Raw genomic sequence first — 13,740 nt, forward strand, 5'->3', positions numbered from 1 at the left:
TAGTAAGAATCCCACTGTTCTTCACTGTTTATTTCTCAGTTGGGTCAGTTCCCTCTGCACCTGCTTCTGACCACTTTTTTGCTAGCCACATTATTATACAAATGTTCCTGGTGGCACAACAAAAGGTGGAATACATAGGTGTGGCTGCGAGGAAAGAAGGAAAGACATTCTCTCCACAACCCTCTGCAGAAATTTAAAACACCAAAACTACATTCTATCATCCAAGTGATGTTATCCTCCTCACCCCACCAGCACCATACTAAACTTTGTTTGCTTATAGTTCCTGCTTTCCATGCTCTCCAGCCTCCACACCGTAATTCCTTAATGTTTTCGTAAACCTTTTCCTGCTTGTAAAAACTACTGATAGGAGATTTCAGGGATCAGAATGTCTTACATAGACACCATTTCTAGCTTCACCTGGCACACATACACTTACAACACAAATACACATGAACTGTCTTGCTTTATAAATTCCTTGTGTTAATGATACCAACTGATAAGACTCTTACAATAAGATACTGTCAGCATATACTACAAGTGGTCAGTTTTTACCCAACATTTTCACAAAACTTTTCAGCTGGCATTACTAAGACAAGACTCCAACTCTGAGCACACTCATGCTTTAATCCAAGGTGAAAACCAAACTTCAACTTTCTCAAAATCTGTCTGCCTGCAGGCACTGCTGGCCGAGAGTCACAAAACTGAAGCAACTATGGGACATATGCACCAATAGTGAGTGTACAGGAGGAAATAGACTACAACACCAACCTTCCACCAGCAGCATAGGAGATATTTTATGTTAGAACATAATCATATGGTATTTTTAAATGTTTAAAATTTATTAAATGTGTTAAATTCTTATTAAAGCAAAAATATACATTATTTTACCTTTAGATAGGACCTGAGAGAAAGCCACATTTTTATATTCTGCACTTTCTTCAAGCGGAAGTGAGGAACCTCCGATTTTCTTGCCCTTCTGGCAGATGTTAGATGACCAAAAAGTTTGGCAAAAAGTAGCCTCTGCAGAGAAGAAAATAAAATTACCTTAACTGTTAACTGATTTTCAGAGGCACTAAAAAAATAAGAGAAAAGGCCTCAATAAATACATCAAAGTAATGTACAACATACCAGCAAAAATGAAAATAAGTTAATATAAACCAGAAATAAGTGCAGCAGTATATTATTAAAAAGAGGAAATGCACTACAACATTTTAAAAGTCTCCATATTCCAATGATTAACAAAATTTAGCTACACTTTGAGTTCTTTTACTCAAACTTTAGACAACAGATCTGCTATGCTCTTAAAACTTGGGGAAAAAACCCAAACCTGCCTTTTCTAATTTCATTAGAAAGCACCTATACCACAGGAGATCCTTTCAACAAAAATCATTATTAGAAGCAGGTTAATTCTATTCTACTGTATTACATCACATATTTTGACTATAATTTGAGAACAGAAAGTATAAAAATGTTTCCTTTGCAGACCAGTAAGTATTTATATGCTGCAGCTAGTAAGGTTGCTCTCCGAAGTTTCAATTGCAGTAACAAGCCATGGTGTATTACTTCAGAGAGCAGCTCTCACCATCTCCAGCCACAGAACTGATCTAACAATGAAGCAGGCAGGGCCTTGGCCACGGATGGACAGAACTGTTCTGAATGTCCCATCCCTGGAAGTGTTCAAGGCCAGGCTGGATGGGGCTCTGAGCAACCTGGTCTAGTGGAAGGTGTCCCTGTCCATGACAGGGGGGTTGGAACGGGATGATCATTAAGGTTCCTTCCAACCCAAACCATTCTATGATTTTATGAATTAAATTGAAGGTTTTGAATGAAACACACTGGAAATTTATAGAGCTCTTTTCCTGAAACTACATCTCTTTGTGGAAACGTGAGACAACCTGGGACATGACTAAGCATTGGGTTAATGCATTGAGCCAGTTTTCCCTTAGGAATTCTCTCCAGGGGAAAAAAAAAAAACAAACCAAAACACCATCAAAAAACTTTTTAGCTACAGAGACTTCAGTCCACTGGAGTCATCTCCCAAACTGCAAGCCCACTGAAGTGTTTATCATCACTGATCTATCACTCATAGCGTGCTGAAGAAAACAAGTTTAAAATATCCACAAAGTCAAAAAATACAAACATTAAACCTTGGTTTGCTTCAGATGAAATCTCCTGGCTTGTTTTCATACCTGTTTATATGTTCTCTCTGCTACACAGAGCAGAAAAAAGAAAATCCACACTAGAGACACCCGGACCACAAAACTTATAATAACCATTGAGAGAACCAAAACATCTCCATCTGATCCAAATGCAGTCATGCAAAGCTCAGTGGCAGAATGTGCAGCTAGTTGTTCTAAATCTTTAGCTTGGGAAAGTCGAAAGACAAAGGGCATTAAACCCAAGATTAAAGATATGACATTTCCAAAAATTTGATAACCAATTCCTGGTATATAGCTGTTCACCTAAAAACAAAAGAAAAGGTATATATTTAACTTCGGAATGATTTTGTCATTAAGTCAATAAACAAAACATTAATGTCTTCATTTTATCACAACACTTTATAATCTGGCAAATTACATGAAAACTTCAACCAATCATCTTCCCATTTTACTACTGATAAATGAGGAAGTCCTCAAAGAGCACTTAATGCACAGGAGCCAAATAAGACAAGTAATTTAAAAACCCAACAGTAAAACACCGCAGTTAAACTCCAGTGCATATTCCTGCATTAGAAATTCACTGAATGCTGAATTAACCAAGTGGGCCAGTCAGACTGTGCTGCTTGGACACTTTACCTTGCTCCTATTTCTGGTTAAGGCTGTACCCTTTTTAGTGGAATCAAAGTGTTTACAGTGCAGACAAGACTGCAGCTCTGTTGTGCTGGCTATGGCTTGGTGAGTTTATCTCTGCTGTGCATCGCATCCACACCTGTAAAGTCTCTGAGTCAAGCAGAGATCAGAACTAGGTTTGTGAATACATTGCTTTTTAACAAGTTGGAGAGAGTAAGTATCAACTTGTCAGAACTAGTGAGAGTTTTCTTCAGCTGTGCTTGGATTTTGTGACCAACTCTACAAAATACCCATGTTGTCTATATTGAAAAAGAGCACAATATCAACTAAATGCATTTCCAACTGTTTCCTGAAGAGGAGTACTAGGAGAAAGGAGGGAGGACTAGTGAGAACATCCCACTCATCCTCTTAGAGGTTTGTTTCCTAAAGAGGAAAGCTTTCTTTTCCAATCCTAACTTTAGCATCCAGATACGCAGATCTTTATTCATAACTCAATAAATTACTTGTTCATCGAAATCAAGGCAATAAACATGAATATTCACAGCATGTATCAATAAAACTGAGGCTAGCTATGTGTGCAAGCACCTAACAATGCAAACACCTTTTTTTGTCCAGACACTGAAGATTTGGTAGCTCTTTAATCTGGTATTAACAAGTAAATCAGTGTGATGTAAGCCATATAACAATAATGTGAATAACAGATACTTAATAACACAAACAACAAAACACACAACTTAAAAAACCCACAACCAACCAACCACACCCCCCAACCATAAACCAAGCTTGGTAGTGATAGTGGTAGTGCTTACAATTCTAAATACAGTATTTGCATAAAGCAAAACAAATACTCACTCTGTTCATTATCATACCACTGATTTCAAGCACAGACATATCTGCTTTCTTGCAGTCATTACCCTCCCATACAATTGCACTTATTTTTTCTAATCCTGGATTCAAACTGTGGATCCAAGGCAAATGACTCTGGGAAAGACAAGGAGTATCTTCCATCAGAATTAATCTTTTTTCATGTCAGTATGCCTTTGTCAGCAATATACTAACAACAAAAAAATGCCCAAACCAAAACACTTTAGACTGACACAAATATTGCTATAAAATGCTATATTGCTATATAGCATTTACTTCTACTATATGTTAACCTCATTCCTCAAAATCATCCCCCTTCTTTTCCAAGAAATAGTTGTGAGAACAGAGATCTCTCCTTCTCCATACTCCATTTTGTAATAGGGATTAGTTAATGTGACTAAGGATTTATTGGCTTCTTTTTCACTCAAACATATCAAAGGAGAAAGAAATATGAAAACAAAGTTCCATTTATAAGTAATTTTATAATTCTGACACATTTAATGAATTTTTTTATTATTATTTATTTCCCTCTAACACTCTGAAAAGCACTCTTCTCAGGTTAAGCCTAAGGGAAACAATTGTTTAATGCACTCTTGATATTTGTATACTTCCCAATCCTTGTTATGGATAAAGACCCCCTGTGCACACTGTATCTGGCCAGACTCAGAGAGCAATAGGTGTCTAATCAGTACAGGCAGCTCCTAGAGCCAAGCAATCCCACACTCATCTACTGATTGCACTTAGAGCTCAGGGACCTTCTTCTCAAACCAAAGCCAAGTGAGAACTAATGGATATGGGAAAATGTTAAGGGGACAAGTTATGCTGTGGCCATTTCTTGACTTTCCTCAGTTCTGTCTCCCTCCTCCTCTCCCACTCAGGAGATTAAAACTGCTTTCAAGTTTAGTCACCTGGCACTATGTGCATCACACTGCTGGAAGTGGTGGTGCTGGCAGGGGCAACAGCATGCTATTATTTTTAGATTTTAATTATCATTGATCAAAAGTAAAGCTTTATTTTCATTTTATCACTTGCTTTGTAAGTATTGATCTGAAATCTTTTTAATCTCTTCAGTACTCAATTATATCCCTTATTTCAAATGAATGAAGAAAAAATGATTTATATTATTAGAACATCATAAATATTTGTTGCAGGTTTTTCTTAACCACGGTTTTCCAAGCTCTCCCTCTAGAGGGAGTATCAGCACCAGGAGCTGAAACTCAAAAACTTACAATCTGCAATCAAATAGAAAAATTCTCAACTCATCTACTCAATAAATACACTGCAATTCAACTCACTACTCCAAGGCTTAGTGTTTAATGGAATGCAAGCAGGAAGAACTAAAAATATAAAAAAGGCTGCATGAAATTCAAATTGCTATTATTAACTTTAAGGTTAAAAAAAATTTTAACTGAATAGAATTTAGACATGTATAATACACACATGATATCATACACATATACATGAAGCATGTGTTATCCTTCTGTTTGCTTTTCCTATATATACCTTTTAAAATAAGCAAACAGAAAGCTGTCTGATATGTGCTTATAAAAAGCAATGCCACTAGAGAAAAAAAAACGGGGGGAACCCACCAAAACCCAAACAACAAAAAATTAAACAAAACAAACAAACAAACCCCCAGAAAAATAAACAACTAAACAGAACCACTTATCAAAGAGGAAACGTAATCAGTACTTTCCCTAAACTAGAATTAAGATTCAAACACTCAAATAGTCTACAGGCTATTTTGATATATTGTCATACTCTCTTCATTTGACAAATTAATGACTGAGTAGCAGAAATCAAGTTTTCCTTCTTTTAATTCTATCAAATCACTTTGGCTTTGATACTTCCATTTAATATAGGTCTTTGTCCCAGGCCTTCTGTGACATATGATAAAACAGGCAACACTGAGTTTATGTGTAGAGTAAAAGACCAAAATTGGTGGACACCAACCTGATGAAACGGGTCATCTCTGTACTCTTTCTTCACACACGGATTCACTTGAGGGCTTTCCACATCTGTCTCACTGGTACAGGACGAGTGGCACTCAGCACAGTGTAAGAGGTCCTCCCACAGCACATCTTCTGTTTCTGACTCTGGCCTTGCACTCTCAGAGTCTTGTCTGGAGCTTGAGCACCGAGAACTGCAGCTAGTACCTGATTTAGGTGTATCCTGAAACCCAAATATCCACTGGAATTAATGTAGCTGTTTTATTCCACATCATTTCCTGGCAGAGAAGTTCAAATCAGTGAACCTGTGTCTATCTGGATTTTTAGGTTCTAATCCATTATCTTTCTCATTGGAAAGATTTGGATGTTTATTGTGTCTAAGAAGTTGCACATTTTAAGATACTGTACCAAAAAAGCAACAGTCCATGGCCCCTGCTTTTTTGGGGAGGGGGTCACATAAGGAAGAATCAAATCATATTCATTATTAAAAGGAAATAAGTACTTCACAGATTTTTTGGAGCTCAGTAGTTTAGAATTTGACAGCAATTATCAAGCCACAAGCTCCAGCTATAGCTCAAACTTCTGAGGAACTGACGCTCAGAGTCCCTAAAACCACATTGTTACTACTAACAGACCTTCTCAAAGATGGCGTGAGCTTGTTTGAAGACAGTAATGCATCAGGTATAGAGGGGAAAAATAAGCAAGGGTACACATAGCTAATGCCAGGTAATGCCATGTGTAATCTGCAGAGTTATACATAAAATTTTAATTATTTTAAACAAACTGCAGTTGACAAACAAGTATGCCTTTGTAAACTCAAATTTTACCTAGATCGTAGATAAAGAAAGAAAAATCTTGAGTTTGGGACATTCAAATCTCCCAATACATACACATGAAACAATCTACTGTTGTCTTCAGAACAACAATGCACAGTTTAAACTACTTTCTAGAATAAACAGAATCCACTTCCAGCAAGACGGGGTGTAATACTAAAAGCAGTACCACCTACTCATTGCCATCCTCTGGCAATTTCCATTCCCTCTTAACACAAAGTTTATTTCTTTCTACTAATTTCTCTTGAGAACACACACACAATGTTTTACACTGAAACAAAAACCTAAGCAATGTTTCAGCAGACATACTAACTTAATATGATTCATAGTGCATTACTACCTGAAGAAATGTTCTTTGTTCTTTCTGAAAACCACGCTTAATGTATTTTATGTAAACCATTTTGTAAAGAAATGTTCAGAAAAAATTTGATCTGAACTTTCTCCATCTTTTACAAAGTGAGGGATAACACCAATGCAGAAAGAGTCTGAAGTATTTTTTTCTTAAAATGCAAAAAAGAAGATATTTATAGAAGGCAGTCACTTCTGGGTACCACTGAGGCCTGAAGTTAATAAAGTAAGAACATTTAAAAAAGCTTGCTCAAACAACAGTTAAGTAGACACGTAAACACAAAGATAAAAGAAAACGTAGGACAGAATTTGAGAGTATATCCATTGACTTCACTAATTTATTTTTTTAAAATACAAAGAAAGCTTTCACTGATTCGAAAACTATTGTTTCATTTCCTTTGTAATGGTGTGGGGGAGGCAAATTGGTAGCAAGAAAGAAAAGCTTCCTCTTTCATTGCATCAGTCAGATCAGTGAACGAGGAATAAATGTAAAACAGTACTGCCATAGCTAAACATGGATTACATTTTGTCTCTAATTTCTGAAGGTATCTACAAAGTCTTCCCTAGCTTTGAAGCACTTTATGCAAGAGAAAATATATTTAAGCTGAAAAAAAAAAAAAAAAAATCAACTGTAATAGCATCTTTCTGCTTCCTCTTGTGAAGCACTACGGCTGCACAAGCACACAGTGAAGGGACATCTTCTGTAACATGAAACAAACAGTGCCATTATCACAAACCACACATGCAAAAGGCATTAAACACTTAAATCAATTAACACTCTGGATCTTCTTAACCAAAGTCTATGAGAAATAAGAATAGCTTATCTAATAATGTTCTTTATGTAAAGCATCAACTTCAAGGCTTTGCAGCTGTGATCAGAGCAAGCAATATCTGAACACTTCCAAGAGACTTTTCTTATATCAAGTAGAGAGTTTACTCATGGGACTCTGCCTATCAAACCCATCTGTCAGTGGACTTTTGTCAGTGCTGATTTTATTCTTTACTCTCTTTGCTCAGCCTTAGTGACAAAACAGCAATAAAGCCTTTAAAAAGTGTTCCACATCTGTGAAGTTGCATACCATTAGCAAAATAGCATAATTTTAAAAAATAATAAATAAATAAACAAAACTACAATAAAATATCCCATTCTCTTTCAATGCCCGAGTCCTTACAATTAAGGATTCTGCTAATATGAAATCTGTGAAATCCCCTATTATAAGATGTAATGTCATCAAGTCTCTTAAAATTTCAGTATTTTTACGCATTAACAATTTTGTTAAGATTTCATGACAAGATTTTATATTACTGTTTCAACAAACACGAGGAAATTATAACTCAGAGTCAATCAGACTTCTCCACAAAAAAGCAAGTGAATCCAAAATACTAAATGGAGAGAAACAGGAACAGTACCATGTTGAAAATTTGCATATTGCCAATTACTACTGTTTCTGTAACAAAGCAAATTTCCAGAGGAAATTACTGTTGTCACGAGACAGCAACAGAGTTACCATAACCTGATGCAAGATCTACAGAACATATTTAGGCTCCTTGTAACATACTGAAAAATAGGATGACGCTCAAAGAAACTAGATTACAACCTCTTAATTTCAAAGCACTGTCATTAAACAAAAGCAAAAAACAAACAAACAAAACAAAAACAAAACAAAAAAAACCAAAACAACTCTGTTCCTCACTAGCATGACTTCCAATTTACAGACTCCTAAAATCCAATACAGGAAAAAAAAGTCTGAGGAAATGTCATAGTCTATCTCCAGCCAGCAACCAAGTATATGCAAGCTGCTTGCTCAATATACCTACTCAATAAGAAGTCAAGAGGTTCCAAGGATTTATAGGCAAGAAGCAATAGAAATGAACATACCTCCAGAGGGTAGTGTTTCTTATAATGGTGAGATTTCCTGTTTCGAAGTGTACAATCACTAGAAGTGCGTTCTACATTGCGACGTAAAGAATAGCCAGTTTCAGGCCCTTCCTCACTAGAAACTTCATCTGATAAATTTGTCACAGCCCTGTGAGTATCCTAGTGCAAGAAATACAGCATTAGTAAGACACAGAGTCATATTTACTAAGTCTTACTCAAATGACTAATCAAATCATCAGTAATAAATCAAATTTCTTTCTACAACTCTGGTATCTATGCTCAGCTAAACCAGACATTAATGCATTTTCAAGACTCAAAAGTAATTGGCAGTGCAGAAATTATGGAATAGAAATTGTAACATCAAAATAAACACTTTTTCAAAGGAGGGCCTAGTTCACATTAGCCTCAAGATTATGACATTCTTATTTTAAATGTGATTTTTTTGTAAACTGAACATGCCAAAATAGGCTTAGAGAAAATGTATCCATATGAAAAAAAGAACAAACCAAACAAAAAAACCCAAACCAACAACCAATCAAAAGCAACAGTATAACATTGCCATATATAACAGTATAACAAAGTTAACATTTACCACTTCTTACAAGAATAAAGTTCTTAGCGATTGCATGTTGAATACTGAGGTCATTTATGTGAGTTAGTTTGAATACAGGATATCCAGGAGATAATAAGACTCAGACAAATTAAAATTTCTTCTTTCTTCCATGCTCACTTCCTATGATTCTGTAAGGATTCTATTACTCCCTCTCATTCCTACTCCTCACTGTAGAGAGTCCTGTCTATTTCACTTGGAGGGAAATCCTGCTTTCCTCATCTTTCACACAGATCAATCAAAAAAAAAAAAAAGGAAAAGGAAAATGATTCACAGGCAAATGCTCAGAATCACCTTAAAATTACTCACTGTCAGTAATCCAAACTTTGTTCCATTTTAGCACAGAGACAGACCAGAGATGCCCAGACTATCAGAGAAGGTACAGAATGTTTACCTGGTCAGGAAATACCCACAGATAAAGCACAGCACACAAACTTGTGCACTGAAATACAGAATACCAAAGAACGTTTAAACACCATTAATGTTCCTCCTACAACAAAAAGGAAAGGCCAGGAATATGATGAAATAAGACAACTCACTGTAATTTTTGGCCACAGGACCCTAAGCCTAATTCCATTTTTAAAATATTTTTAAGAATAAAGTAGATAAAAATGCATCAAAAGCATCATAAAAAGCAACAAACACACTTACTTTGTGGTGACTGTGATTGCTCAAGGCATCTCTCACTGTGGAAGGGCTCCACCCTGTCTCTTCTGGCCTAATCACTTCACACCGACGTTCATGGCCCTGCACACATTCTTCACTGCCTTTGCCTGGTTTTTTCCCATCAAGAGACACGTAGCCATTATCAGTTTCAGTGGATTTATCTATTGAGTTTTTTGCTTTCTTAGATCTATATTTAAAACAAATATATGTATTAAATTAATTATTCTCTGGATTATTTCCCAGTCTAAATCCTGCTTATTGCTCTCAACCCATGTTTTAGCTTTACTAAGATGTCCACAAACTAACAATAATAACATTTGATTTTGATGCCATATTTGTAACTATTTAGTCTTCTAAATAATACCCATTATCCTCTCCTAAAATTGTTACAAAATAAACTGTCAGTGTGTGAAAGAAATTTATATCACTAGCTACTTAAAGAAGAGAAAAGGAAACCTGTTTTAAAACTAAAACGTCACAGCAACTTTGGCAATAGAAGAACCACAAGCCTCAAAAGTGAATGAGAAACCCCTCTATTCTATCTTAACAAATAAAAAAGGTATGCTAGAAGTTGCTTTAATAATTATTAATTCAAAGCAAGCATGCAATTTCCTGAAGCTGCAAACAAACATGCTGTTTAGTACTCCATACACTGATATTTGGTGTTGTTTTGAATATACTCTGCTTATTGACAACCCCACTAAACAGAAGGGGATCTACTCTTTTTTGTATGGTCCATTAACATCCTGGCAATGTTTTTCAATATCTCTTACTAACACACCAATTAAGCTGTTTTTAATAGGACAATATCTTAAGACTGGTGAATAGTTTCCCATTACATCCTCTAGAATCAGGGCCCTTTCCTAGACAACTGATGTACCAGCAAGACTACCTAATGCAAGAAGACTCTCTCAAAGCAAACATTTGGATGATTACACTCCCAAACTAGGATGAGCAGTGGATGAAGGAACGAAGAGGAATAGCAACTTGCTACCTTACTGACAGGGACTTTTAGTCTTATCTTACGATTCTGTATTGTCAAAGTAAATTATTTTGGTTTTTAGATTCTCAGAACACTTGGCGGGGAATAACAGGGGGAGAGAACAAGAGGAGAGTGTTATAAATAAGGTTTTCTGAAATTTTTTATTTTTATTACAAGTAGAACACAGGGCATAGGTCAGAGAACTATCAAGAATCTGTTCAATTGATCCTGTGCTCCTGTGAGGGAATATGCACTGCATTCCTCTTTAAGGACTGAGGCATTCTGTGAGGGCTTTGATTACACAGCAGAAGATTAAATTCCTCTTTAATATGTACATCAAACAAACTGGGAGAATTTGGAGTGTTGCCTCACATTCTTTCCAAGATAAGGTATCCCACATGTAAAGGACAATCCTGAACACAAAAAACGGCTAGGGACAGCTGGACAGAATAGGAAAAAAAAAATCCAAAAAGGATCCATTCAGCTCACAAAATAATAGCATGCAGACAAAATGGAATAATGGAATAAAGGAATGAAGACAAAATAATCAAGAGAAGAGACAATGTTACTAAGGTGTTTCATCCTCCTTTCCATCTTTAATCTTATTTTGTCACCCTAACTAGGAAAAAAATTAACATCGATATTTCTTTTAAAGCAAAAGAGCTGCCTTTCAGTGGCAACTCATTGCAAAATAGTTTCAGTACGGTCAGTTGTGAGTACTGAGGAAGTAGCACTAATATTAAATTATCTGCAATAAGGAGGAATCCCGATAGGCTAATATGTAATTCATTAAATATTCTTCCAGCATTTTTTAAAAATTTCTTTCTAACAGTGCAGAAGTAAATGCAGTTCTCATCACACACACATCCAATCAGAGCCACTTCCTCCACAGGTTACTAAACTGTATGAGCAGATTAACAAGACAACAATTCCAAGTTTGAATTGAGAAGTTTTCATACATTTTGTACGAAACTTCAAAGGTAGGAGGAAGAAATAGCTTCAAACAGGTGAACAGGGACAGATAAGAAAATGAAAGAACATATGCATATATGCACAACTTTTGCAGATGGGATTTCACTACTCAAGCAATGTTTGAGTGCTAAAATCACAAGACCAAAGCTACCTGTCTAGTATCAACTAAGGCTCATTCTGAATATCAGAGAGCTTGACTGAAGTCTTTACTTGCTTCTAACAAAGAAACCAAAGTTACCTTTCTATAAGGCTCCCTAAGTTTAACTGTAAGCCTCAAGCCAGAAAAACGTAAATTTGGGCTTAAACTTATGCTTTTGTGCACATGTTTAAAAAAAAACAAAACAAAACAAAAAAACCCACAGTAACAAACACAAACAATATATCCCCAGCTGACAAAAATGCATGGTTTTCTAGAATTACTATATATACACATACATCCGTAATCAACTTTTACAATTTTATGCTATAACTAAAAGTATTTAGAGCAAGACAAACAACACCAGGAGTAAATATAATGTCTTAAAAGGCTTGAATATGTGCAAAAGCTAAATCAAGAATGACTTTCAGTCTTATTCATGCATTAGCCAGAGAAAATACTAAGGAAAAGTTAAATAAAGTTTCTGGAAGACTGTGGATTTTCACTCCCAAGTATTCTTTCAGTGTATTTTCATTGGGGTTGATCACAAAAGCTCTCCTCTCTGTTCCCACTGCAAAACATTTAAAGAAGTTACAAGATTTCCACTGGAGTAAGGAGCACAGTCCCAAAGCACGGAGCGAAGTCCCGAATCAGTACTACATTCTGAACAAATCACCTTTTTGGATACTGCCCTCTTTTCCAGTAAAACTTACCAGTAGTATTTTCTAAATTGCCCCTGTGCTGACTTAAAGTTTAGAATTATAATTTACAAGTCAGACTGAATTCTGCCACTTGAAAGGATATTTACTGAATACACAGTTCCAGATTACCAATGATCTGAGCATAGGAAAATGGTCTAGGTATACAGGGTCCTGCCCTAACACAAAGAACCTAATTTCTGAGGTTAATTTGAAATCATGCATTTATTACCTACACTTAAAGTTCCAGGAAACAGTATGTCAAAGCTTAATGTAAGTGAAAAACTGCTGAAAATAAACATGCATGTGACATTCTATATAAGACATTCTAATGTGCTTATCTAAAGAGCTTCCAACTATGTCTTAAGAAATACAAGAGGTGTAGCTGTGAAGCTTCCTTGCACTGAGATTTCGTAAGATTTTCTTTAGGCAACATCATCCAAGTAGTCAATGTACTCCACGCTGGGCTCTTGCTTCCTCATTCCCAGCCCCACTCCCATTGTGCTGACAAAACTGTTTGCATTACCATGAAAAAATTTACATGAAGAAACTGAACTGTTTGTTCTCTGGGGAAAAAAAAAAGGTTATTTTTCATCTGGAGAAGTTTGTATGGCTCTAGACCTACAAGCAACTGTGCCCCTGCAACTGAAGGATAACAAAGGACTAAGGGCTGTTTACAGCGTCTCAGCCACTCTGTGCTGTTTTTCCTTTGAAGATACTGCATATACTAAGCAGTCATCATGAAGGCTTAACATCTATATATATACACACAGACTACCTCTCATTAAATGGTTTAAACAAATCTTTAGGATAAGTTCCACATAGCCCTTTTCAACAGAAAATGTTCTGAGCCCAACAGCAAGAAAGGAGAAAAAAAAAAAAAAAAAAATCAACCTTCCAACACTCTTCTCACAGATCAGTATCTTCAATGAAGGGAAAACAAAACATTCAAAAATTTACAAGATTACACTTGAAACATAGCAGACAGTAATGCCTGCAGACCAAAGAACAGCC

General features: G+C 35.9%; 1 protein-coding gene across 3 annotated transcripts in view; it reads right to left on the reverse strand.

The window, feature by feature from the left end:
* Positions 1 to 13,740, reverse strand: part of PHTF2 (putative homeodomain transcription factor 2) — a 62,515-nt gene that overhangs the window by 10,137 nt on the left and 38,638 nt on the right. For all 3 annotated transcript variants that reach the window (XM_039570739.1, XM_019283623.2, XM_010395667.3), the window contains exons 8-13: positions 9,924 to 10,125; positions 8,663 to 8,821; positions 5,607 to 5,825; positions 3,642 to 3,770; positions 2,190 to 2,462; positions 889 to 1,020 (exon numbers count right to left, since the gene is read on the reverse strand). In XM_039570739.1, the coding sequence (XP_039426673.1) occupies positions 889 to 1,020; positions 2,190 to 2,462; positions 3,642 to 3,770; positions 5,607 to 5,825; positions 8,663 to 8,821; positions 9,924 to 10,125 (1,114 nt within the window). The remainder of the gene's footprint in view (positions 1 to 888; positions 1,021 to 2,189; positions 2,463 to 3,641; positions 3,771 to 5,606; positions 5,826 to 8,662; positions 8,822 to 9,923; positions 10,126 to 13,740) is intronic.

This window comes from Corvus cornix, chromosome 1A (assembly GCF_000738735.6).
Source record: "Corvus cornix cornix isolate S_Up_H32 chromosome 1A, ASM73873v5, whole genome shotgun sequence".
Taxonomy (NCBI): domain Eukaryota; kingdom Metazoa; phylum Chordata; class Aves; order Passeriformes; family Corvidae; genus Corvus; species Corvus cornix.